The sequence below is a fragment of the Neltuma alba genome, unplaced genomic scaffold, assembly GCF_004799145.2.
Source record: "Neltuma alba isolate B1F8T4 unplaced genomic scaffold, ASM479914v2 tig00013319_pilon, whole genome shotgun sequence".
Taxonomy (NCBI): Eukaryota; Viridiplantae; Streptophyta; class Magnoliopsida; order Fabales; family Fabaceae; genus Neltuma; species Neltuma alba.
In genome coordinates this window covers 225,223-252,226 of record NW_021637594.1, presented here as the reverse complement: position 1 = coordinate 252,226, position 27,004 = coordinate 225,223, and the positions used below count along the sequence as shown (strand labels likewise).

The following is a 27,004-nucleotide window of genomic DNA, read 5'->3' as shown; positions in this document are numbered from 1 at the left end:
TAAAAGTAGTGGCAAAAACAAAAACTTCGTACTATAATAAAAAGCTATCTTTTTAATATAATTTTTTAGAAGTATTTATGTTTAATGACACTCAAATTGGGGGGGGGGGGGGAAACCATGCCCGCTCTTCAGGAGTAGCCGTGCCGTCGAGCGAAGGCTATGCTTATGAGTTTTAAGGTGGAAAATCTATCGCAGAAGTTCGGAACCAAATCCAGTTAATTGGCATCTTTGTCGCCGGAAAAAAAAAATGCAGTTAATTGGCATCTTTGTTTTTTAGTGTTAGGCAATTAATTTTTAATTAAATAAGTTATTCCTCCACTTATTATCACTGTAATAATAGTAAAAGTATAAAACTCCATCATCTACCTGTCCCACTAATAAATCACTGCTCTTATTGCTCCTATGGGTGCCAATCCCAATAATAATTGCCTCCCTCCCTTCCTCCCTCCCTTGCTTCCGCTCTCTCCCTATTGAATCTCTCTCTCTCTCTCTAACCTTGCCCTCTCTGCTTTTACTCAAATCCCTTGAATTTGGAAACCCCTGTTCGGGTGCTGGGAGAACCCAAGAAGAAAAGCATCCTATTTGGTTTTTTTTTTTTTTAAATCAATCAGTTTAAAAAATCCCCCCCCCCCCCCGGGCATCTTCTAAATTCGCGTTCTTTCCTCAAGTATCGCGAGCTCTCGGACCCACTTCGATTTTCTTCTTGATATCGTTTTTTGGTCCTCTGGTGTTTGAATTGGCTGGGCGATTCGGGGGAGTTATACCCACGATCGAACTGATCATATGTTTTTAGGTGATAGAATGGAATCCAGTAGCCTTGATAGTACTGTATCATCCTTGACTATGGATGATGATGAGCATATTCCCCATCAGTTTTCTTCGATCACGAAGCTGCATAACAATGGTCCTGGTACTACCAGTGTCCACGAGCTGCTTGAATGCCCTGTTTGCACCAGTTCAATGTATCCTCCAATCCATCAGGTCTTCTATTTAATCCATCTGCATCAAAGGGTTCCTCCGATCCTGCTGTTTATTTCTGTTGACTTGATACTTTGTTGCTTTCTGTGTTCCATTTATGCGATTTGTGTGGTTACCATCTTATTTGCTAGTGTATTTTTTTAGGTTATGTATATAGCAGTTTTATAAATTTTCTTTTATGTTAACTGTGAGCTTAGCATTTTTGGATCATGGTTGCATTGGAAATCTTAGGTATTTGTGATGGAGGGAATTCGCAATTAAAACTTGTGTTTGCTGGTATTTCAGTTTTAAAAATTTGATTCTTTTGAATACCTGTGGTTGGTTGAAGTAAGATCCTTAATTTGATTTTTGCTTCCTGCACGACTTCAATGTTCCGGGGATAAGGTAAAGTTATATGGTTAGTAATGGGAAAAGTTTCAGTCCTAAAGAACATTTCCCATTCATCCAGATCTGTGGAATTTCGCGAGTTCCATTATCCCTTTGGTACTGCCAGATGAGTGCTTCACTTAGAAACCTCAATTTCATGGCAGAGGCTTACCTCTCTTCAACCCAATCGTATTCACATTACTTTGCAAAAGAGTGGAGGAAGAAGGTTTATTCCAAGGGTTTACCATGGGTGGCTTATAAGGGATTAAAAATTGATTGGTTTTACTGTTTAATGGGCAAGATGTATTAATATTCTTGACCTCACGCTTGTGTTGAGTCGTGATCTTGTGAGTTATAAGTGATGGGTAAGTACCTTTCTGTGACTTAGGTTCTTTGGAGACAGCAATTAGCGGCTATAACATGGGCCTTCAGCTCCCTGCTTCATAGTTCATGCCCAGGTTAGGCTTAATATTACATTGGAGTGTACAGAGCGTGAAGCTAGATATAAGAATGTGGACGTTGAGGGGGTTATAATGCCAAAGTTCTGAATCCAACGTTGTGAATCAGCTTCTGGTTATTACTCTAGCTTAAAGTGTGTTAACATTCTGGTTATTTCTTTAACTTATAGTGTGCTGAAGTCCATATGAGCAACTGATGGTGCATTCCTGTCAGTTTTTTCTCGTATTGTAAGAAGTGATGTGAGTTTTGGAGTATACTTAAAGCTCATGCCCGCTTCAGAAAAAGTAAAAATGATACTTAAAACTATCCAGAAAAGGGAGAAAAGTTATCTTTAAAACTATGTTTTATGGTTCTTATAACGATGCCTATAGATTGATAAATGGGATCAAGGATGTCCATAATGCAGTCACTGATATTTGATCAAAATTTTTTCCGCAGTGTCACAATGGGCATACACTTTGTTCAACTTGTAAGACAAGGGTACACAATCGATGTCCAACCTGTAGACAGGAACTAGGGGATATAAGGTGTCTGGCGCTGGAGAAAATAGCAGAATCACTTGAACTGCCTTGCAGATACGGCTCACTTGGCTGTCCAGAGATATTTCCCTATTATAGCAAACTCAAACACGAGTCTGTTTGTAACTTCAGACCATACAACTGCCCCTATGCTGGGTCAGACTGTTCTGTTGTTGGGGATATTCCATATCTCGTTGCTCATTTACGGGATGACCACAGGGTTGATATGCATTCAGGATGCACATTTAACCATCGCTATGTCAAATCTAATCCTGTGGAAGTAGAAAATGCTACATGGATGTTAACGGTGAGTATATTGTAGCAGATCCTGAAAATCAAAAAGGAAAATGAATTTTTGCGTATAGTTTCCCCTCTTTGAACTTGGTTCATACAATGTTCTCAGCTATGCATTTCTTGCTCATATTCATTTATATCATGCAGGCAGCAGAACGAACTTGTATATCTTAAGATATGATCCAAATTAATTTGCAGTTGTCTCTGTTACTCTGGCAGGTCTTCCACTGTTTTGGTCAGTACTTCTGTCTCCATTTTGAAGCCTTTCAGCTTGGTATGGCTCCTGTTTACATGGCATTTCTCCGGTTCATGGGCGACGAAAGAGAAGCTCGGAGCTACAGCTACAGTCTGGAGATAGGAGGGAATGGACGTAAACAAATATGGGAGGGCAGCCCAAGAAGCATAAGAGACAGCCATAAGAAAGTTAGAGACAGCCATGATGGCCTCATTGTGTACAGAAACATGGCACTTTTCTTCTCAGGTGGGGACAGGAAAGAGTTGAAGCTACGAGTCACTGGAAGGATCTGGAAAGAACAGCAAAATCCTGAAGGCGGAGTGTGCATACCCAATCTCTGTAGTTAAATGGAGAGATTAAGGAGTGATGTGATTGCTATTTGTAGATAATTTTGGAATGAATTACACTCAGGAAAAATTTCCCATGTGCTTGCTATCAGATTCTCAAATAACCCCATGACATGTAAAATAACTTTTCACTCCGCATTATGCAGCGATGAAATTAGGAGGAAGAAGACTCACTTCTTGTGTTCTTATTGGAGAATCTGATAACAAACGCGTAAAAGTTCTACCTTAAGTTTTGTGCTTCTGAAGAAAAGTATCGAGTTACAGCAGATGATGAAGGTTTTATAAACCTGAAAGATAATGCATCTATGATATATTCCTCATCTCTTTTGGATTTATATCCGTCATCCTGTAATCATACGCGAAATTCGTGGAGAAGCTTTCCTTAACCCTTGGCCCCAGAAGTTACTAGTGTTTATTTGCATGTTTGGCTATTCCTGAAAAAATGAGTTCGGGAAAACTCAGTTTAAAACAATCAGTTTTGCAAAATCAGTTTGAAAATAATTCTCGACGTCATGATTGGGGAGCGTTTCGATTTTAAAATATTTTTACCATTCTACTTTTTGTGAAGTACTATGCCAAAAAATTTTCTGGCCATTTTTTTCATAAAAATGATTTTCATCAAACGAAAAATTGATTAAAAAGTTGTTTGGATTACCAAAAAATATTTTTTTTGTAAATCAATATTTTTATTTTCATCCGAGCACCTCTTAAACAAGAGTTAACCCAAGGCTGAGCCTCGAGGCAACAACGACGACGTACCGGCTTTTCCCCCCTCGGCCAGGAGGACGACGGGCGACCTGAATGTTAGCCAAAAAGCTGATGTTACGTTTCTGAGGTTTTAGACCTTCGACTCTGAGGTTTCTGCAAAACCATTCTCGCCTATCGCTCCATGTCACGCGATTCAATTCACACTCAAGCAAGCGATTGTGCCATAGTTCCATAGCTTGACTGTTCTCTCGTTATAGCTTCTCTATATTCTTCGATGAGAATTCTTAATGTTTCGATCCAAAATAACTTACCAACTCTATCTGGAATCCCAGTTTTCTATGGCATGAAAGATTTGAAAGGCAAATTTTCACTTAAGCCCAAAATAACCAGCTCTAGATTTCACAGAAACGCATTTCCAATCTATGCATCCATTTCTAGCAGCAGAAATTTTCAGACTTGGGCGCACTTCGGCCGACCCACCAAACGCCGCAACTCGCTGAGGAAGAAGCTCCTTAAGGACCAGCAGGTGCGTCTAAATGAGAATCTCACTGACCCAAAATCTGATAGATTTAGTGATATAGGCAGTTTAGAGGAGAACTCGAATAATAATGGAATGGAAGAAAAAGAAGTTGCTAAGGGAGTGTCTGATCACAATGGGATTGAAAACGTTATGGTAGAAAAAGAAAAATCGAAACTTTTGGGCGAATCTGTCTTGATGGATAAATTGGAGAATTGGGTAGATCAGTACAAGAAGGATGTTGAGAATTGGGGCATAGGGTCTTATCCAATATTTACAGTTTATCAGGATTCTTCAGGGAATGTTAAACGGGTGTCAGTTGATGAAGGAGAAATATTAAGGAGAAGACAAGTTCGGCCAGAAGAAATTGAGGACTTTCCAGATGTAAATTACAAAATATTGTCTGCCAAAAGATTGGCTAAGGAGATGGAGAATGATAATAATGTCATACCAAAAAATAGTTCTGTAGCTAAGTTTGTGGTTCAAGGCGAGGAGACTGGTTTCGTCAACACCATCCAAGGTTTTGCCAGTCAACCGGACTTGCTCCCCAAGCTTTCACGAGTTGGTAGCAGAGTGTTGTGTGTTTTTGTTTTCATGTGGGCACTGAAAGAACTATTTACTTTCAAAAACAAGGAAACTCAATACACAGAAATGGAGAAAGAAATGATGAGGAGAAAAATAAAGTCAAGACAGGAGAAACAGATGTTGAAGGGCACTGTGGAGGTTATTTCAGAAGCTTCAGAGCCATCAATGTTACACATTGAAAAGCCCAAGTTAGATAAGGAAAAGCTCAAGAATAACATCATGAAAGCCAAAGCCTCTGCTGATAAAATTGTAGTTGGGAATTCATCCTTTAAAACGACAGCCACATCTGATGAGATGACCTCTAAAGTTCAAGAAATCAGAGATATGGCTAGGAAGGCTCGGGAAATTGAAGGAAAAATTCAGTCCTTAGGTAGCACCAGTAGGGAGATGGATGACTTGCTCAATGGGGAAACTTCTAATGAGGTGGATGCTGTCCATAAGCTCACTGAAGATGATACTAGTTCAAGTAAGCATCAAAATGATGTTGTGGGTAAAACAGTGGATATAGATGCAACTCTGCAAACACCATGCATAGATGTTACGGAAAAATTGGAGAGTTCATTTTTGCATGACGTAGTTCTTGCAGATAGATTTAAGCTGGAAGCTTCAAATGTAGCGGATTCGAATGATAAAGAACCCAATAAACAGGAAACAGAACTTTCTCAAGTACCGTGCAGCCAAAGGATGAGGAAGTCAGCCAGCTCCCAGATACAACCATTGATGATTCGTGTATGACAAAAGAAAGTTTTACAAACGATAAACCACTGGTCATAAGATCAGTGAGAGAAGCTCAGGCATACCTTTCAAAGAAAGATGACAAACAAGAGGTTAGAAGAGAGTCCAGAATGCAAATCATTAATGATAATATGGATGATTTGAGATCTCCAACTGATAATGATTCTAGGAGTCAAGAAACCCAACTGTTGGAGATGAATACTGGAGTGCCCAGAAATAGTGCTGTAGTTGGGATGTCAGATTTAACGCCTTCCATAAATGCTGGTGAAGATTCTAATCAGAAGGATAAGGAGTTTGATATATGAAAAATGACTACATCAAAGATTCTGAGGTTGAACATGAAGTGGGAGATCCACAGGATTCTGAGACCTCTTTAGACCGTGAAGTTAATGGTGTCAATACGGAGACAAATCTATCAGCAAAGACAGAAAGTTGGTTGGAGAAGAACTTTGATGAAGTTGAGCCCATAATTAAGAAAATCAGAGCTGGATTTAGAGATAACTATGTGGCCGCAAAAGAGAGGGTTGATCAACCTTTAGATATAACTACTGAGATGGAACCGCTTGAAGATGGTGGAGAATTTGATTGGATGCAAAATGAGCATCTTAGAGACATTGTCTTTAAAGTCCGTGATAATGAACTGGCTGGGCGTGACCCATTTTATTTGATAAATGATAAAGATAAAGAAGCATTTTTCAGAGGTCTTGAGAAAAAGGTGGAGAAAGAAAATACAAAGCTTTCTTACCTCCACGAATGGCTTCATTCAAATATTGAAAATCTTGATTATGGAGCAGGTAGTAGCTAGTTTTCCATGAGAATTTTTATTTAGAATCTAATGAACCTTTTGATTTCTGAGTAACCAACATCCTTTTTGTTGCTGCCAGTTCTAGTGCATAAACTGGAAAGTAGCAATTAATGCTCTTTGATTTCTTATAGGCTTATTTTTGCATAATCAATTTTTTAAGATTTATTAGCCAGCATTTTCTTTTATTAATTTGAAGCACCTTGCTAATGGTTCTCTTTTTCTTTTTTTCTTTTTTAATTATTTGTCCTCTAGATGGCATTAGTTTATATGATCCACCAGAGAAAATCATACCACGCTGGAAGGGGCCACCAATTGAGAAAATTCCTGACTTCCTCAATGACTTTCTCGAACAAAGAAAGAAAAGTTCCACCAGCAAGATGAAGCCCGTGAAGAATGATGATAATGGCTTTGCTGAAAATTCAGCTGCTGTATCTTCTCATGAAAACGTTAGAGACTACGTAGCAACCAGGGATTTAATGAAAGTTCACGATAAGAATCAGATAAATTCAAAGACTGTTGTTGAAGGGAGTGATGGTTCTGTCAAAGCTGGCAAAAAATCAGGGAAGGAATATTGGCAGCACACAAAGAAATGGTCCCAAGGGTTTTTGGAATCTTACAATGCTGAGACAGATCCAGAAGTTAAATCAGCAATGAAAGACATTGGGAAGGACTTGGATCGATGGATTACCGAAAAAGAAATAGATGAGGCTGCTGAATTGATGAACAGGATACCTGATAGGAACAGAAGTATTTTAGAAAAGAAGCTCAACAAAGTTAAAAGAGAAATGGAATTGTTTGGACCACAAGCTGTGGTGAGCAAATATCGTGAATATGCAGACGAAAGAGAAGAAGATTACCTATGGTGGTTAGATCTTCCTTATGTACTGGTATGTATCTTGTATTTTAAGGTAATTGACTGGCGTATCCTCCTGTTCAAGTTTTTGAATGTCATTTCATTAATTTTTTTTTTTTAAATTTTATTCCAGTGCATCGAATTGTATACAGTTGATGATGGAGAACAGAGAGTAGGTTTTTATTCTTTAGAGATGGCTAATGATCTTGAAGTCGAACCTAAGCCACTTCATGTGATTGCTTTCCAAGATGCTGGTGACTGTAAAAGTCTTTGTTACATCATTCAGGCTCATATGGATATGCTTGGAAATGGCCAGGCCTTCGTTGTTGCGCAACCCCCAAAAGTATTATATTTGAGTTTGTTCATACTAGTGTTCAGGTTTCCCGTTTCCATATATCATGTTATATTTAACTTTCATACTAATGCTGAGGTTTCCATATATCCATTTTTTCCATTTGTCCGCTGGAAATTATTGCAGATTTGGATAGAGGAAGCCATAGTTCTCTTAACTGTTTTTTAGTTTATTGTCCTTCTGTTTCGCAATGTGATATTTTTAGTGCATCTTATAATGTCTCCTGATCTTAGAAGTTTCAGCTTTCATTTCTTTGGTCCATAAGGATATCTCTCATGTCTAACCAGCTTTTCTCATTTTTCTTCGAGGTATTTTTATTTTGAAATTCTTTCTGAGCTGTAATTACATATCACAGGATGCTTTCCGAGAAGCCAAAGCAAATGGATTTGGTGTTACTGTCATCAAGAAAGGGGAACTTAAGCTCAATATAGATCAACCTCTTGAAGAAGTGGAAGAACAAATTACTGAAATTGGCAGCAAAATGTACCATGATATGGTTATGAAGGAGCAGTCTGTGGATATAAACTCATTAATGAAAGGCGTATTTGGTTTCAATGACCGCTCCATTAAGAGGTATTTATATGTAGTTTAGTTTCACAACTCTGCATGGTAATTGGTAGGCAGTATAACCTCAAATACTACCTCATGATCTGCTTCTTTAAGTTCTCGGTATCTTCCATGTGGATACTGTATTTATTGGTGTCTATAATCTAATGCAAGGTTGAAGCGAAAGATGAAGAAACCCAGCAAGTGATAGCGACTCTTGACATGGCTGAGATTGACGTTGTCGCCATTTGAAGACAAACCAGAGTTTTACAGGGGAAACATTCACAATTGAAGAATGAAATTTGATAAACACAGCGAAGGACAAAACTTTGGTTCAATTTTCACATGTTTACTATGAGGTTCTCCAATAAAAACGTGACAAGTGGATATCTTATAACAATTTAGCACTATATATGTTGAGTCTGTTAAACAAGTTTTTCCACGTGTCATTATTTTTTCTGAGAGAACCTAATGCCTAAACACTCAATCAAGTCCCATGGAGAATAGAGTTGCGTGGCCTGTTGGTCTTCCTCTGGATTATGTTAGACCCTGGCGGAGCTGCAAAACAGAGATCATCAGTTGCTCAATGGCTGAGAAGAAGGAAGACATGGTATGAACCTTCAAGCTTTTTTGTATTTGTTTGTAGTTGAGAAAATTATGGCTAATTAGCTATTGTATAAGTCCTATATAGATGTTGCTGTTGTTATAGATGGAGTTACTTTCTGTCTTTGTACATAGGGATTATGCTTGTGTTATGGTGGATCCAAAGATACTTGTGCTCATATACAAGAGGGAAAGTTATTTGCAGCAAGTTGCTTCTTTCCAGGCCAAAAAAAAAAAAAAGTCTACATCTGATTATTGAAAAAACTAAAAGTAGTTCACTAACCGTCCAAGGAGGTTTGAATGTGTTGTTTGAATTGGTGCTTGAACTTGTTTAAAACTCGCGCTTCATGGAAAAACCTATTTTGCAATTTTCATCCGTACCGTAATTGCCTGGCTGCTTTCTTGAGGCTGTTTCCAGCACATACGTTGACCTGACAAATTGTCCCCGAATAATAAGTTTAATAATATTATAGTCTCAGTTTTGTTCAGAGTCCCAGGTGCATGCATGGTTTCTGGAAGGCGGAGAAGTCAAAACTGCAAAGGGGCTGGCAGCCAAGCAAGTTGCCTCGTTCTCCAGTCTCATTTAATGAAAAATAACAGTTAAAAGACCCATGGTTTATGTTAATTACAGTTAAAATTTTCAAAGATTGTAACTCTTTAAAAAAAAATTATAAAAATCAATTATAATAATGTCTTCAATTACTACTCATACTTTTCAAAATTTTTTGTTTTTTCTGGATGTTACAAAGATTTTTATTTAGAGGCAGCAATAAATTTAAAACACCTTTACGACATTGAAAAGATTATATGGTAACTTTTCAGAGCATGGAAGGTTACTCCGTAAAAATATTAGTCCTTAAAAAGTCTTGATTTTAGAGATTGACTTTTCTTATTTCGCCATAAGGGGTTGATTTCTTAGTAATAAGAGCTATGGGTCTTTTAACTTCCATTCTACCCATCGTTAGTAGCCTCTTGCCAATAGTGACATGTTACAAGCAATAGTCCTGCTTCTTGCACCCCCTTCTTTTTTTTTTAATAAGAAAGCAAAATGGTATCTATTAAAAGCAGTGAACAAAAAATCGATTCGGACCACCTAGTTCAACTGGTAAATTGGTGAACCAGTGAGTGGATCGGTTCGGTTTGGATACTAAACCAGGAGGAAGTTGAACTGGTAAAAAAACCGGTCAAACCGGTGTGAATCGGTAATAAACCGATTTGTATGATTAGGTTGTTATTAGTCCTATTTTTTCTTATGCATCTTCTAATATATCAACCCCTATAGATTTAAATGAATTTTAATGATAATTTTAGTATCAATGATTATTAATTTTAATTAATGATGAATCATAAAGATCAAAATTCTCAATGTTGTTATACTTTGTGATTGTTACAATCAAATTATTATTATATTTTTTTTATATTTTGTTATTAGTGATTGTTAATGTTGTTATACTTTATTATTTTTAAATTAAATTATATTATTTTAATATGATCAGTTGGACTGCGGATTGATACCGGTCCGACCAACTGACCCTTGAACCACTATTTCAGCTAGTTTAGTATCCAATCCGATTTTTGTTCCTTGATTAGAAGGAAAGAGTCTTACATTTTGCCAACCTTGTTCCCGCACTCTGAAAGAGCATTTTTGCATAAAAAATTTGTGCAGCCTTCGGCATTTGTTGTCGCTATGTTCTCAATTAAAAAACATTTCGTAAGAATTTGGTTAGAGTAAAATATTGCAATAGTAAACTACAAAAAAAATGTTCAGGGCTCGAGCAAAATTAAAAAGCTATAGAAAATGTTTACTTCCATATTTTCTTCAGAAAAACAATAACTTGGTGGTGAATGTATAATTAAAAACTCACTATTGTTACTTCTTTACTATTTTTTTAAGTTGCTACAGTGCATCCGTGGGCATTTTGGTACACAACAGAAAGAAATTTGCCGATTTTGTGATGTAATTGCCTCATCCATCTGTCAACACAACACTGCAACTTTTCTCCCAACCTTGGAGTTTCAAGTCCTAACACGAAGAGTCGCACGGGAATTTTTTTAACATAATCATATTGAACTACAAATATCAAACGTAAAGGATTCCTCAGGCATCTCTGGAATTCAAGGTTGGGAAAGAAATAAAAAACACACAAACTTGAAGATATATGTGAAATGTGGGAAATAAAAGATTCCAGACCTAGAAAGTCATTGCGATGAAAGAATGTTGTCATGACCTAAAAAAAATCAAATCATATGAGTAATACGTATGTACTAAACCACATGTACAGAATAAACTTGTGTACGAACCCTGTGCCTGATACATGATTTAACTACAATCAAGAGAGTGAACTGGAAATCTCATCAAGGCGCTGATCCATGATATGGGAAACAGTATCAAGCAGCGTTGCTTCGCTCATTCCAGGTAGAACCGAATCGTGCGCGGCTTGCACGATCTCCTCGATCACTGATTCCTTGTTCAAGGATTTTCTGCACATCAGACTTCCAATTTCAAAGGGTGTCAGCCCTCTCTCCACCCCTTTTTTCAGGAGCATGGTCGAGATTCGAAGAGTTCGAGCACATTCAATGGGGAGGTCCCATCCGTGAAACTTCAAAAGAGCGATATCTTCTTCAGCATCCAGTGACTTTATGTAGTCAATAGTCTCTGGGGAGTATGGCTGGCGAGCTTGGGGCCAATAAAGCCATTCAAAGGTGCAATCTTCAAACTGTAGAAATGGTAAACATGTCATATATGTTAGTTCAAACAGGACTTGGAAAAGCCAATGAATCATATGGGTTTGGTGGACCTTTCCAAAGTTCCAACTTTTGTCTAAAGAACATGGGAATATTAATGAAAAGGTTTAGAACATGCAAATGGGAATCTGGCTGTCATAAATGTTTTAGGAAAATAACAATAGAAATCAGACTAAGGTATCTATTTCTTGAGCAGAAAATGAAGTTTACATCGATCTAACCACCCCTCGTGTCCCCTCCAAGTTACGATAGAAATTGAACTAACATGTCATGTAAGGCTGGAAACAATAGGATTCTGGATTCTGGATTCTGGATTCTGGAAAGTAAAACTAGTCCATAATCCAGCATTTGGCCATAAAAACAAAGTCCATGACCCAGAATGGAAGAATGAAGAAGTTTCCACCTTACAGTGTTTTTTTTTTTTTGGCCCCCCGGGGGGGGGGTGGTTTCAGATAAATAAACACCACATGCATTAAAACCCAAAAATAAAGCATGAAATAATGTACTTACACTTGTAGGCAAGCAGTATCCGTGATCAATTGGAATCAATTCAGCCCCGTCATTTTCTCCTTCAGCACCAATCAAAATATTCCCAGCATGCCTGTCTGCATTTGCCAGCCTTATATCCAGCACGGAAATTTTGTGCACTTCTTTAACTGGGAAAGCACCCGGGCCCATATCCTCGCAACTTCCATTATTCTCCATGAACATCTGCAAGGAGCCAATCTTAGCAGTCAGGTCCCCATGATTGTTAAATCCATCATGGAGGCACTTAACTAGAACTGTGGGGGGAACCCCAGCAAAGCCCTTCTTATCACCAAAAAACAAGCGACGCCCACTAATTGGATGATCCAGGATGTAAGCTGCAACTTCCCGGAATGCTCCTTGACCAACCCTTGTACCCTTTTTTAAGCCTTCCCCATCCAATGACACAGGCAAACCCCGAGGGTTATTCACAGCCATAGGCTCTTCATCCCTAGGCTTAAAAACAGATACGTACTTCTGCCCCGTTGAATCCATCATAAAGTAAGCCCCTCCGGTACCCTCAGCAGATCTGACTGGATAATTTCCTTTTTCTATGCCATCATATGTTGAGTTTATCATATCACAAACCACTGAAGCTAATTCAACCTTAGGGTTAAGGATAACTGGATCCAAAAGAACATGTTTATCAGGAGTTTTTCTTAGCACAATATCCCTGGAAGCTTCTTCATCAACATCATATCTGTTACTGCTTCTAACAGTGTCATAATTTTTCCTATCACTCAACCCTGTTGCCACAACAGACAACTCAATATTCTTCTCAAGGGGCTTTGCCTGAAATTTGGCAGATTTTTTTATCACCAGGCGCAACACTGCATCATTATGTTTGAGAAAGATATCGTCAATAAGCCTCTCGTCCTCAAGCTGCTCCCCATTACACAGAACTTCTTGCTGTTCAGGATCAGAGAACTGTTTCTCCCTCTTGGCAATCAGTTGCTTCACATACCCGACATCCCTACCTCGTTCCACATGAAATGTAAATTCCTTGCCGCAAGAAGTTTTCACACTGATCGCCCGAAGATCCGACAAGTTGACGACCAAATGCAGAAAATTTCCATCTGTTACCCCATAGTCCCGGAGTAAAGAATCACTCCGGGCCAGTTCCCGGCCACCACAGACCAATTTTTGCTTCCTTTTTAAAAAGCCATTACAATTTTGGATTTTGAGTTTTACAGACTCAATAGTATCACACTCCAGAACACGCATGGGAGTCACTGATCCCGAGAAACAGAGAAAAATATAAATGGAATCATCCAGGGACAAGTGTGATGGGCAACGGAATACATTTGGAGCCAACAGCTCAATGCGAACCGGACTAAGAGCAGCCACACCAGTGGACGACATTTTCACAGGTGATGAACAAGAGGATTGAACAAACGAAGTTGAGGCTGTGATTTAAGCCTGAACCTCAAATTCACAATAAGTTACACAATAATACAGCCATGTTTGTAAGATTAGGGACGCTGGGTGATAATCACCACGACCCAGAAGAAACTTCCAACGATATAAATGAATTTTTTTTTTTTGGGGGGCCGGGGGGAATAGATATTCAGACTCCCAAGACCTAATTCCTCATTTCTTCCCCAAAAGAAACCCCAAAATAACTAGAGGGACTTCTTGCGCAATTAGATCAGGAATCGAACAACACACGGAAACGCAGAGAGGAGAAGAGAGCAGACTCTTACCCTCCACGGCCGAAGAAAGAAGAAATTTACCAGACGAAATTGATGCCAAGAAAATGGAAAGCTTCAGGCTAGGCTGATCACCAATTATAGCAAAACAAACAGAAATGGGTTTTGTATATTTGGTACAGATTGGAACGAAGCCAAAGGTTTTGAAGGTAGAATTCTCATTCAAAGATCGTGAAAGAAGGAAAAAAATCCCATTTGACTCTGACTGAGAAGCACAAATACGGAAGACGGTATAGACGCGTGTAGCCGCCTAGCTCTATATGCATACGTAGAACGCCAATCCCAAAACCGCTTCCCGAAAAATCAAATCTTTACAATTAAATTAATGGGTCACCTAATCCCGTTTTTGCGTTTGTGGCAATGACGAAGCAAGCAGCAACTTGTTCACAGAGGCGCGTCTTACAAGGAAGAAGTAACCCTTTCGAGGGTCGATATTCTTATTTTTTATTTTTTTTAAAAAAAAGGAAGCTTCGTGACATCTTCATTTCGTACGAAGATGCCGTTATGACTCACGAGCCGGAGTGGCCTCCAAGCTTCAGTTCACAGAGAGAAGTGGAAAATCTTATTAAAAAAAAGACTTGAAAATATCGGAAGTGATGGTCCAGTCAGCGAGTGACACGCAAATGGACCGTTGTCATCCAATCAATTTGCGTGGCCACCTCTCAGGGGGCCACCGAGGCACCGACGTTGTTACCTTGTCTCCTTTTTTTTTTTTTTTTGAAAAAGGATCACATAATATTAAGGGAAAATTACAAAAAAAGACCTTGGAATTGCAAAAACGCAGATAGAGACCTTGACAACTTCACTTTGGGTTTTGACAACTTCAGGGCATATTATTCTTGTCAAAACCCAAAGTGAAGTTGTCAAGGGTCCCTATCTACGTTTTTACAATTCCAATGTCTTTTTTTGCAATTTCCCCTAATATTAATAAGGGCGGGTGGGGGAAGCAACATTGTGAGGGGAGAAAACGTTGTTTGCCTCGTCATATGAAAAGGGCTTTTGTAAAAATTCGACTTTTAATTATTAGGTGGATTTAAGAAACTTCTAAAGTTTTTTGTCTTGCACATTATGAAATGGATCCAGATATTGACAATTCGTAGAATCTTTCAGCTTCCGTTGGGTTTGGTTCACAGAAAATATTTTGATAAAATAAAACAAAATATGGGAAGATGATGTTTAGTATTTATGCCAGAAAATATTTTACCGTACGATACCTGATATGATAGAAATTAGAAAATAGAGACAAAAAAAAAAACATAAATGCCTGTTCAGAGAGGATGAAAAATGATTTTTAGGAATTGGAACCAGTGAAACAATGAAATAACTCATCCCACCAAAATTCTGGTAAACACAACCCACCCCCAAAAAAAAAGGAAAAAAACCAAAATGGCTCCCCTTCTTTTCTTTTTCCTCTCTTTTCATTCCCCGCTACCAAATGAGCTTTAAACCTTTTATCGTTACATGAAAAGATGAAAATGCTGCCTGGTTGACATATGGCTATTGATCAAAATAAGGCTCATAATTTCAATGAACATTATTTTGAAAGGGTTTAAGATATCAACAGGTTTTGAATCTAATGGAAGAGGTTAACCCTTCACACCATAGCAAATCAAGATTCAAATACACATCAAAAGAGATGTTTATATTTCGCATCCAACAGTGGATTGTTTCTAATACATAACCAAAAAAATTAAACAATACTGTTTTAGGATGAAAAAAAACAATATTGTTAGGGCCCATTACTTTGTCCAAAAATAGGTTAAGGCCCATTACTCATACAACTAAGTTCTTTCCTCTACCATAATATAAATATATATATATATTTATATAGCCCATTTGTCATGGGGAACTGACCTTTCTTTTCTTTGCCTTCATCTCTTCCTCCAATTGATCAGCCCTAATGCTGACTTTTGATTATTATTTATTTATTATTGTATATTCTGTGAAACATAAGGACAATACAGAGTCCATCTAAGGATTGGGCCAACTTTTCACTTGAATTTGTCAATCCTTTTTAGCTCTCATGCTTCATATCATCTTTCAGAAATATTACATTCAAATACACTTTTTTGACCAGCAAATTACATTCAAATACACTAACACAGAGATTAAAAAGAGTCAAATATTTGCGAGCTGTCTACTTTTCTTGCCTCTGAGAAAGTTGCTGCGTTTTTGCCACCTTTTCATATCTCAGCAACTGAAGCCACAAGGAATGCCAATTCTGGTAAGCATTACATGTCGGAGCTACAACTGTGATTCTTCAGTTTCTGAGTTCATCAAAAAACTGGGAAATGCAACAGTCACGTCCCTGAAATTAACTAGTTAGTTAGATCAGTGCTATATCGGATCAAAATGGACATAAAATTTTTCCATCATAAAGAGCAACAAATAATTTGCTAATTAAGTTTTCACTTTCTCTGTATCATTATTGACCATATCTATGTTGTGTGATGAAGTTTTCGCATTCTCTTTATCATTAATAATAAAGTCTAACTCATGCCTATGTTAATAATACTGGCAACTCGTAGATATTGCAGGAAAACACTTTCACCGAAAGCAATTCAGAGCCGTATACAACAAAAGGGCAAAAAGGCATGTCTCTTCCCATAGATTCTCGAACATACATCAGATAAGGTAGAGTCATGTTCTTCAGTAATGATGGGTTGTCTTCCACATATTGTTTCCATTCTTCTGGATCAATTTTCCCATCGCCTTTTGTGTCTGCTGCTTCAAATGTCTGTCAATGACTCAAGTACCAGTACAACTGATGTGAGTACCTTATGCCAAGGATTTTTAGTCTAATAATTTGAGTTTGAAGGACAACACAAACCTTGTCCACGATTGTTTCAACCGCATCATTAGAGAGTTTCAGATCAGACTCAGTCAAGATTGCCAGCACCATCTCCTTCAACTGTAAGAGTATTCATGAGAACAAGTTTTCAAAGTTTATCAAATAAGACCAAATTGGTGTGTTCAGAGTATCACAAAATTTCACAACAAAATAAAACCAAAAAATTATATAGAAACAAGACATCTCTTCGATGTAGTTCTCCTAATGTTTTCCTTCACAACTGTGATAACAATCAGCCAAAAAAAAACAAACCCTAGATAATAATTTTGTCCATGTAAACCATTTTGTGGACACTATGTCCAAATGACATCAAAATCCAGAACATAAGCAACAGAACTACGGGGTTTAGCTAGCTTCCTACTCGTAAGTCACATATTCAACCTTATTAAGAGTTGGCTACCAGTTCTACTCATATCTCGCCAAGAAATCAGAACGAGCTAACATATCACCGGATTTTTAAGAAACAGAATCTAGACATGGGAAGGATCTTGTAAGAACCAACATATAAAACCTCTTTAGATGTTGGTAATCTGGCATAAGGCCGGAATAGTCATTTTTTATTTTGGCCAACAGAAGTAAAGCCATTTTGCCCTACACAACAATACAGAGACAAATTTTCAGGCAAGAAAAGCACGATGACCAACGCGTGTCTCATGAGATTTGTGCAAAAATAAAGCATATCTATCTACAAAGAAGCAAATGTGTAGGTCGCTTGGCTTATGGAGCAATCTGCCAAATGGTCAAGTTGCAATTTAATGTTATAACTATGTTCCTAGTTCTGTCCCCAGTATGTTTATCAGTACTTTCTTATATTTCATATAAGATTCCATATGCAAGACCTACATCAATTTGCAGTCAAACGGTAACTCCAAAAAAGAAAGGTACCTCTTCACGCTCAATGTAGCCAGTGCGCCTCAGATCATATAATTTAAATGCATCTGTGAAAAAAATTTTGCAAACTTGAGTAATGACATAGTCATAAATGTGGTTGGAACACCAATATGAATATGAATGATGCCTTCTGTCGTATTTTTCACTGAAATATGATTAAACATGGCACGGTCAATACCGCCCCAGCATCATGACTTTCTAGACACTTTACACCTTTTTTGTATTAACTACTTACAATTTATCTTGACTGCTGCCGGAGTTTTTGGGTGAAAGACACTCAAGGATCGAACAAATTCTGAAAATTCAATTTGACCATTGCGATCAACATCAAAAAGATCAAACATCTGCACAAAGTCAATATCTCATAAGAAAGAGTGAAGCTAATCATCGTACCAGCTGAGTTAGCGTTGCAATTGCACAACTTTGATTTATTGCTTCAACCTAAAAAAAGATTCTTCAATGAACATGCATGGCTTTTATCAAGATGGTTTTGCGGTTAGCCCAACCATATGGCTTCTGGCAGGGATATACGCTTATAAAGTCAATCCAATGTCCAGTGCAATGATGAGAGCACAGCACTATACTCAAGTTATATTTGTTGAAAATACAACCACAAACTTTGATGCATAACTGGTAGAAATAAAACGTGGAAAGTGACAAAATCTGAAAATCTAAACCTAAAGGTCAATTCAATATTTCAATAATCAACATATAACAACTTCCACTGACTTGATGCATATTAAGAGAAAATACATAAGCTGACCGAATTAAAGAATTAGACAGAGAATATGTGGACAAAAAAGTAAGGCAAGCACATTATCCCAGGGCCCACTAAGCAAACATAAGGTGAAGTCTAAAATGCTGTATTAAATCTGAAGTTACCTCCAATTTCCTCACGTTACAAACCTTAATTCCCAAATAACATTTATGCTGTTGCATTATAAAAGAAATAATAATTACATATTCTCATAAAGCATTTACTTCTCCTAGCAAGACAGAGAACACTTTATTTGTAACTTTTAACCTTATTTAAGTATTAGCAATGACTTTTGGAAACAAGATTGGCAATGCAGATTAACATCTATTTCTTCCAGGAGCCTATTTAAATATAACATGGTGGAAGTAAATTCACATACTCTGTCCACAAAAAGATTTCGCTTGTCGCTGCTTCTGAAAAGGGCGAAGTGAAGATCTTCCTGTATGCCCCCATAATGGAAATATGTCATTATTTTGAACTGTAAATCTAGTTGCTCAGGTCATTGTTATTTGCAACATTAACAGATAAGAAGCACGGATATATTGGCACTGCCCTGTTCCTGTCCAATGAAAAGTCAAAAGTCAAAATGAACATTGATGAGACTGAAATTCAAAAATTACCTTCCGAATATAACCGTCTTTGACAACAGAAGCGCTTAATTTTCTGTATAACTCATACAAGGATTCCACGTCACTTATAGTAACTGTCAAACATAAAATAATTTCAAATCAGCCTTTGTTTTACAGAGATGATTATCAGTTTTGATATGATATCACATATTAAGATTCTTGAACACCATAAACTATTTCCCATTATACCAAAACACTAATATGTGGGGGGAGGGGGAACACTAGCTAATACATAAAGGTGCTGGCATTTGTATCAATAAGCCATGAATCACTAACACTCTAAAGAAAGAGGACAACATTACGTGACATCATCAATTACACATGGACACTTCAAATATATCAGAGGGCTACAGTCCAAACAATCTAAGTGTTGCTCATGTTATTCCTCCTGAATTGTCGAACACAAACTACTGGTCCACAACATCAAGATCAGCCAACATACCAAAATATTTCCAATCATCATAAAGAATCATATTAATCCATAGAATGGTACAAGCAAAAATTAACAGTATAAAATATTAAAGTTTTCTTGACCCACATGGTGTTTCTGAAGCAAGGCGAGAAAATTCTTCTTGGCTAGGTCTAAGATTGTTTTTCGCTTCCTTCGAGGGTCTGCAACCCATTTTATCCCTAAGCCAATTCCGTCAACGTGAAATTTGAACTTCCCTTTAAGTGAATTTCTTCAATCTGCCATCACCCACCATAACAACGAAAAGTTAATCATTCATTGCATTATAAACTACTACAGGTTCTAGAATATATGACCAAGTTGGTCATGATCAGCCATCTCAACATGCTTATTGAAAAAAAGAAGAAGGTCAGACGTTTTCTCTTCAGTAAATTCTAAGATCTGAACAAGTGAAATGCAGAAAACTCATGAAAGGAAAGCAGTAGAAAGGAAATCCAAGAGAAAGACGGTGCTTGAATCTCCTCCAACAACGAAACCCGAAAAAAAGAAAAGGCCAACTTTACGATCACTCTTAGTTAATCTTTTTTCTTTTTAAAAAAAAAAAATCTCCATTTCCTGCATCTGTTTTGGTACTTAAGGTGGTTAAAGCACCGTCCTTATTTCTACTGCTTTGATTGTCTGCATTTCACAAGTGGGTTTACTGAAGAGAAAACACCAAACTTTATCCAAACCTCAGAACTCAGATTACGTGTCATCCATAAACTTGGTCAAGAGAAGATCAATTACCAATATTTGGGGTCACTGAATCTACCTGGACACGTTGAGCTCGAGTTCGGGAAGTCTGATTGAGCAACTTTTGCCACAGAAACAAAACCCGTGAAATGCAGAGATCAAAGACAGACATCAAAGCTCATCGGGACAAAGGCCTTCGAGTTTCAAAGAAGAAAAGCGAGGTTGAACATCCTTATATACAAGGGGAAGAGTTAATTAATAATTAAAAAAAGGGCAGAAAACGTTGACTGTGCGATCTGGCCTTTCTGGCCTCATCTTAATGTTTTTTTATTCTTCCTCGGGTGATTGGGAAGTATCAAAAATATTTCTAAAAAATAATTTTTTATAAATTGAGATAAATTTTTTACATATTTATTTTGTATACCGTAAAAATATTTTTAAAATCATAATTTTAATTTCATCCAAATACTCTCTTCATCATGCAGCAAAGACTAAATAAAATAAAATTTAGAGCGCATACACCAACCATTTTTGTGTTTTATTTACGTTACATAAACTCCCTCTATTTTAAAAATGTCTATAGATGTCGTTTGAAATCAAAATAGATATTTTACAAATATTTTTTTTATATATTTGAGGTTCTCTTTTTTTTGGTGAAATTATATATTTGAGGTTATACTTCTATTTATTGGTTTGGTGGCTGAGTTTTCCTCTGAAATTATTATTTTGAAAAAGATACTCCTACTTAATATAAGAATTATTTAAATATTTATATATTTAAAAAAATAATTTTTTATATAATCATAAATGGATAAAATCTTTATTTTTTGGGCAAAGATAAAATCATATTTCAAACTCATATTTCTACTGACCAACGATGTGAGATTTAGGGATTATGTAAATAATCTAAATTTAAAATCTAAAATTTTTTAACATATGTTTTTACCACAAACATTTATAAACAATTTAATCAAATACTTTACTAAAAACTAATTAAATTTTTAATCAAAAATTTTTATGTCTATATTAACCAAATTATTTGAGTTTCTGTCCTAAGATGATAAAAATGTTAAGATGAATTGTATATTAGCAAGTAAAATTTATCTAACATGGATCTTAATTTTTTAAAATATATTTTTTTAGAACCTTTTAACAGAATAAAATTTAGATTTGGATATATATATTTCAAATAAAGAAGAGCTTAATTATATAATTAAGATAAAAATATAAAGGAGATATTAGAATATTTTACTTTAAAACTTAATTTTCTAATTCGAATTGATCTACCTGCCCTGTATAACTTATTACCAAGAGGTTAACATCCTGCGCTACTAAATATCTATTAATACCACTAACATTCTTAGTACTGAACTCAAAACTTCCAATCAAATTAATACAACTTCATCCATTTGTGGTAAGGTGCCTAAATAAAATAAGAGAACAACCTGAGATGATAATAACAACTCTTTTAGTTTGGGATTACAAAAGGTAGCAGATGTGGGGGCTAGGCCAGCTCCTTACCTTTGTCATTCTGATAGTGAGACGTTTGATTAAACCATTTTGCAACTTATCCACCCTTGGCTGCATCTATTTTTTTAACACTAATCTCATTTTAATTTTGTTTTAATCCGTTCTTGCCCATTTGAAGAAATAACAATAATAACGATTACTCGGCAGGACACCCTTCTGCGAGAAGCACGTGTCCGGCAACGTGTTTGCATTGGGGCCACGCGAACCTAATAATAAGAGGATAAAATCACACCATCGAATTTCATCTCATTAAAAACGATCCATAAGTGATAAGAGAGAGGAGAAGCATTCTGAACGCAAAGTCTTGATTTGAGTTAACCAGTTTTTTTTTTTTTTGGACTCAAGAGTTAACCAATTACTTACCTTACTGCCCCCCAAATGAATATTGCATAAACTAAGATCCTATTTAGTACAAAACATTAAAAATGAGATATATAAATTAAAATTACAATTGAAAAAAATTATTAAAATAGTATTAAGTATGAATAATCGCTTGTTACATGGGTTTAGACAAACCCATAAAAGTCGGATTGGGAAATACCACTTTCTTCTATAGTATTCCCCAACCCACATGTATGGGTTTATATAACAAGTAATCTTTTATGTTAAACATTTTTTTAATGGATTTTTTCAGTCTCAATCTCTAATTTTTAATCTTTCCTATCAAACGAGACCTAAGCTCCCAGCATGGGATATCCGAGACCATATTAATATAATGAGAACCTAATAAACTCACTCCCAACAAAATATGAGGACACCACCTAATTAAATCCAATCCCCAACCTCCACAACCTAATAAACCGACAAAACAACACATCACTAACTTTATTTCCAACCGTGTGATTCATTAAGCATGGCAAATGCATCCTTATTGATTTCTATAATTATGCTGTTCCCTCGTCATCCTCGAAGTCACCCACCGTGCTTCTATCAATTTTTATGGGATACTTCATCCCCAATGTACATTTGCCTTCCAACCAATACATAATCTTATAATTCCTTTCATCTTATAATCGTATAGGTAATTATTTTGGTGTAGGGTTTTGTATACAAAATTAAATTGATTTTTGCGTTTAAGCAAGAGTATGGCTGAGGTCTTGGGGAAAGTGCAAAGCGGGAACGCGTAACGTTCCGGCAACAATTATAAGTAATTTTTTTTTCAAAATAATATTAGTTATACTATCATGGCTTTTAATATAAAACACAATTGATTAATTTAAAGAAATTAAAAAACTAAAAAATATTTTAAAATATTCATATTTATTATTTTCTCCAAATTAATTTTTTAAGTTATAATATTTCAGAAATATCGTGTAATATATATTATAATTAAATAATTTTTCAAATTTTTTAATCTCTCCAAATTGGTTAATTATGTGTTATATTAAAAATTAGGGATAATTAATCCACAGCTCCTTATAGTTTTAATTAATTTTCAATAAAGTCCTTATAGTTTTTTTTCTTTTTATCAGGTCCTTATACTTTCACCTGTTTTTAATTAGGTCCTTCTATTTATTTTTCTTTTTATCAAGTCCTTATAAGTTCACCTTATTTTTAATTAAGTCCCTGAATTTTTTATTCTTTATTTTATAAATTCTAATAGTACTATTATATAAACATAAAATAGTATATATTATTTAATATTAGTTTATAAACAATAATATTATAAAGATATTGAATTATTATAATGATTTTAATTTTTTCAGCAAAAAAATTAATTGTTCTAAAAAAATTTCCTGAATTAATTAATTCTATTACTTTTTTATTACATAGTTATTAATTTAATTTAATTATTAATATTTTATATTTCAGTATTAATCTATTTAATTAAACTTATCTTTAATTAATAAATAAAAATTAAAACTGCATGGACCTGATTAAAAATTTAGTGAAATTATAAGGACTTAATTAAAAGAAAAATAAATACAAGGATCTAATTAAAAAAAAGGTAAAAGTATAAGGACCTGATAAAAAGAAAAAAAACTATAGGGACCTGATTCAAAATTCGTTGAAACTATAAGGACTTGCAGATTAATTAACCCTAAAAATTAAAAGTGGTATTTATATTCACAAAGGACTGAGTTAAAGTTGTGAGCGATTTTAAATATAAATAAACAAAAAATTTAGAGATTATTAATGACATTTCCTATTATAAAAGTTGGACTGGGTAATTCTTAAAAGCAGATCTTGCCTCTTTTAATAAGATTTTTTTCATATCATTAGTATGCATGTCTGGCCCACTTTAATCCTTTCGTGGGCCTCCTTTGTGTGTCCCCCCCCTTTTTGTTCATTCATTCCGTTGAATACTTTTTGTCCATTCACTTTTTTTTTTTTTTTTTCGCTTCACTCGAAAGATATAATATTATTCGGCTTTTTTTACCGATATACGATAAATAATAAAATTATATTCTAAAATACTGCACTTTTAAAACTATTTACTAATATGTTACACTTAAAATCGTTCAATAACGATTTTAAAATTACATACAAGTCGTTCTTGGCGTGAACGATTTCTGCAAGAACGATTTTAAAATTACGCACAAGTCGTCCTTGGTATGAACGATTTTAGAAATCGTTCACGCTAAGAACGATTTTACTTTTTCCTGTTCACTCTCACATACGAATCTCTGCCAATTTTACATGCAAAAATAAGAATCCTTGATAATGCTCCAGGCTACAACGTTTATATTGGATTAAAATTTGAAAATCCCAATTTTTTTAATTTTTTAAATAGAGCTTGATGCAATTTTTTGTCATTTCCTCTCTTTTTTATTTTTCTCATACCAAATAATATGTAACAAAAAAAAATGCTTTTATTGTAAATTTTTAATTGTAGCAATTAAGTTGCAGGACTATATTATTATTATTATTATTATTATTATTATTATTATTATTATTATTATTTTGGTCACATGCATAAAAGATCTATGCCTAATACTTGATTTCTCGTTAAACCGAACAAATGCCACATGATAGGCTTTTTTACCAAAATACTACAAAAAGTAAAATTATATACTAATATGCTATACTTTTAAAAGTATTTACTAATATGCTACATTTAAAATCGTTCTTCAGGTGAATAATTTTTAAAGTCATTTATCTGCTGAACAATTTCTTCATAATCTATCCTTAATGTGCATGAAAGCTTGTGTGGCATTTATTTGCACTTAAAACCGTTCTTGGTAAGAACGACTTTCAAATTACACACAAGTCGTTCTTGGCGTGAACAATTTTAGAAATCGTTCTTGGCGTAAACATTTGTTAAATGAAGAAGTCGTTCAGCAGATAAATGACTTTAAAAATTATTCGCCTGAAGAACAATTTTAAGTGTAGCATATTAGTAAATACTTTTAAAAGTGCAACCTATTAGTATATAATTTTACTCTTTGTAGTATTTTGGTAAAAAAGCCAGTTGTGTGGCATTTGTTCGATTTGACGAGACATCAAGTATTAGGCATGAAACTTTTATGCCCGTGACCAAAATAATAATAATAATAATAATTTAGTCCTACAACTTAATTGTTACAATTAAAAATTTACAATCAAAGCATAATTTTTTTTGTTACATATTGTTTGGTATAAGAAAAATAAAAAGAAGAGGAAATGACAGAAAATTTTATCAAGCTCTATTTAAAAAATTAAAAAAATTAGGATTTTCAATTTTAATCCAATATAGACGTTGTAGCCTCATGGGAGCATTGTCAAGGATTCTTATTTTTGCATGTAAAATTAACAGAGATTTATATGTGAAAGAGTGAACAGGAAAAAGTAAAATTGTTCTTGGGGTGAACGATTTCTGAAATCGTTCACGCCAAGAACGATTTTAAGCGCAGTATATTAATAAATAGTTTCAAAAGTACAGCATTTTGATATATTGTTTTACTGTTTATCGTGTATTGGTAAAAAAGCCGGAAGACAATCAATGCCATCCTGTAAATTGCTTGTTTTGTCAGGTCATGGTTGGAAGGGAAGAAGGACAAAAACAATGTGCGTGTATTAGTGTATTAATTGGGTATTTGGGTTTATTTGCTGTGGTTAGTGGCCAACAATTTTTCCATTTTTAAATTAAAAAAGTAGAGTTTTATTGAGGCGAAGGGTCAATGATTATGGATTAATAATGCAATAATAGATTTCGCCAGGGAGCGCCACTATTCAAGGGTAGTTTTCCTGCCACTTGCCGTATATGCGGCTGTATTTTAAATATTGCCTTAAGTAATTATATAAGAATTAGTTGGGAGTTAAGTTTGAAAATATAATATTTCAATCCATTTTATCCTCCATACTCATCTTTATTTATTACCCCTAGTTCAAAACATAATACTCATCAGATACTTAATGTAGAACCTAATTAGCGAATTTAAATAAATTAAGAACGTTAGTTAAATTAGATAATATGATATGTTCTCTCTAAAATACTCTAAGCATTTTTATTAATTCTCTTTTTTCCTCTCCTACTTGATTATTATTGAGAAATACCAATAATATTAATTTAGAAAAAAATTGATAAACATATGAAATAGATCTTGTATACATGACCAATATCATCTCTCCAAATGAGCCCACATTAAGTACCAGAACAGTATCTACTTAACTATTTTTGAATAATATAATGTAATAATTATTATGAGTATGATATTAGACATGCTAAATTAAATTATTTTTTATATTTATTTTAATGAAAAAACCATAATTCCCCTTAAAATTTGAGTCTCTTTATTTGATTTTTTTTCATTTTTTATTATATTATATTATATTTATCCTGATACTAATTATAAGATCTCATTTGTAGATTATAAATGAAATCTTATAATTAATATCGGAGATACCACATAAAAGAGTGAGGAATAGGAAGACAACCAATGCCCCCTTGTAACTTGCTTTTTTGTTAGGTCAGGCCACGCTTGGAAGAAGGATATACAACAATATAAAATAAAGAGCGAAATGACTAATTTGACAGTTCAGTCACCCAATGTTTTTTCCCCCTTTTTTTCAAACCCTCACTACATTTTGGTTGGAAAAAAAATTGCACTACAAATGAACAGTATCTATATTATTCTTTCAACCGCCTTAGTCAATTTCAAATAATAGAAAATATAAAGCTCATCTTAGAAAAATATATTTTATTTGGCATGACATAATCTTTTGAAAATATTTATGTATTTATTTTTATAAACCATGCCGGTGTGAAATTTTCCAGGTGCAATGATCAATTTTGACAGCCTGAGGAAAGCATTGTTGATGATAACACTATCATTATCTAATGTAATGATGGAGATTGGAGACAGTAAAGACCGCCTAATTTGGGTAGATTGGGTCTGTGCAGTC

General features: G+C 35.1%; 4 protein-coding genes across 5 annotated transcripts; 2 read left to right on the top strand and 2 right to left on the bottom strand.

The window, feature by feature from the left end:
• The first annotated feature begins 436 nt into the window (after nucleotides 1-436).
• Nucleotides 437-3,426, top strand: LOC114736237 (E3 ubiquitin-protein ligase SINAT5). The gene is made up of 3 exons (XM_028924027.1): nucleotides 437-981; nucleotides 2,242-2,628; nucleotides 2,835-3,426. Exons 1-3 carry the CDS (start codon nucleotides 784-786, stop codon nucleotides 3,195-3,197), a joined length of 948 nt encoding a protein of 315 aa, XP_028779860.1. The 5' UTR covers nucleotides 437-783; the 3' UTR covers nucleotides 3,198-3,426.
• A 611-nt stretch (nucleotides 3,427-4,037) lies between these two features.
• On the top strand, nucleotides 4,038-9,133 carry LOC114736235 (uncharacterized). The gene is made up of 6 exons (XM_028924026.1): nucleotides 4,038-5,673; nucleotides 6,050-6,536; nucleotides 6,800-7,434; nucleotides 7,534-7,743; nucleotides 8,108-8,325; nucleotides 8,473-9,133. The coding sequence occupies exons 1-6, from the start codon at nucleotides 4,180-4,182 to the stop codon at nucleotides 8,504-8,506; spliced, it is 3,078 nt and encodes a 1,025-aa protein (XP_028779859.1). The 5' UTR covers nucleotides 4,038-4,179; the 3' UTR covers nucleotides 8,507-9,133.
• Nucleotides 9,134-10,940: 1,807 nt separating this feature from the next.
• Nucleotides 10,941-14,208, bottom strand: LOC114736205 (phosphatidylinositol 4-kinase gamma 4-like). The gene is made up of 2 exons (XM_028923979.1): nucleotides 12,157-14,208; nucleotides 10,941-11,618 (listed from the first exon to the last, which is right to left on the bottom strand). Exons 1-2 carry the CDS (start codon nucleotides 13,531-13,533, stop codon nucleotides 11,232-11,234), a joined length of 1,764 nt encoding a protein of 587 aa, XP_028779812.1. The 5' UTR covers nucleotides 13,534-14,208; the 3' UTR covers nucleotides 10,941-11,231.
• Nucleotides 14,209-15,758: 1,550 nt separating this feature from the next.
• LOC114736206 (calcineurin B-like protein 7) lies at nucleotides 15,759-20,344 on the bottom strand. 2 transcript variants are annotated; one of them, XM_028923981.1, is made up of 9 exons: nucleotides 20,204-20,344; nucleotides 19,547-19,695; nucleotides 19,000-19,082; nucleotides 18,759-18,818; nucleotides 17,858-17,966; nucleotides 17,617-17,669; nucleotides 16,711-16,791; nucleotides 16,505-16,617; nucleotides 15,759-16,188 (listed from the first exon to the last, which is right to left on the bottom strand). In XM_028923981.1, the coding sequence occupies exons 2-9, from the start codon at nucleotides 19,629-19,631 to the stop codon at nucleotides 16,125-16,127; spliced, it is 648 nt and encodes a 215-aa protein (XP_028779814.1). In that variant the 5' UTR covers nucleotides 19,632-19,695; nucleotides 20,204-20,344; the 3' UTR covers nucleotides 15,759-16,124. The 2 variants fall into 2 exon arrangements, with proteins under 2 accessions (XP_028779814.1, XP_028779813.1); XM_028923980.1 differs by having other exon boundaries at nucleotides 20,229-20,344.
• Nucleotides 20,345-27,004: the final 6,660 nt, after the last annotated feature.

Bases quoted from the DNA above. Each gene is read 5' to 3' on its own strand.
- LOC114736235 (XM_028924026.1), top strand. From the start codon at position 4,180: ATGAGAATTCTTAATGTTTCGATCCAAAATAACTTACCAACTCTATCT. The intron at 6,537-6,799 runs GTAGTAGCTAGT...TTTGTCCTCTAG, and splicing joins AAATCTTGATTATGGAGCAG to ATGGCATTAGTTTATATGAT. The intron at 7,744-8,107 runs GTATTATATTTG...TACATATCACAG, and splicing joins TTGTTGCGCAACCCCCAAAA to GATGCTTTCCGAGAAGCCAA.
- LOC114736237 (XM_028924027.1), top strand. From the start codon at position 784: ATGTTTTTAGGTGATAGAATGGAATCCAGTAGCCTTGATAGTACTGTA. The intron at 982-2,241 runs GTCTTCTATTTA...TTTTTTCCGCAG, and splicing joins TGTATCCTCCAATCCATCAG to TGTCACAATGGGCATACACT. The intron at 2,629-2,834 runs GTGAGTATATTG...TTACTCTGGCAG, and splicing joins ATGCTACATGGATGTTAACG to GTCTTCCACTGTTTTGGTCA.
- LOC114736206 (XM_028923981.1), bottom strand. From the start codon at position 19,631: ATGGGTTGCAGACCCTCGAAGGAAGCGAAAAACAATCTTAGACCTAGC. The intron at 18,819-18,999 runs GTAATTTTTGAA...GGGGGCATACAG, and splicing joins AAGACGGTTATATTCGGAAG to GAAGATCTTCACTTCGCCCT. The intron at 16,792-17,616 runs GTACCTTTCTTT...ATACTCTTACAG, and splicing joins GCTACATTGAGCGTGAAGAG to TTGAAGGAGATGGTGCTGGC.
- LOC114736205 (XM_028923979.1), bottom strand. From the start codon at position 13,533: ATGTCGTCCACTGGTGTGGCTGCTCTTAGTCCGGTTCGCATTGAGCTG. The intron at 11,619-12,156 runs GTAAGTACATTA...CCATTTCTACAG, and splicing joins GATACTGCTTGCCTACAAGT to TTTGAAGATTGCACCTTTGA.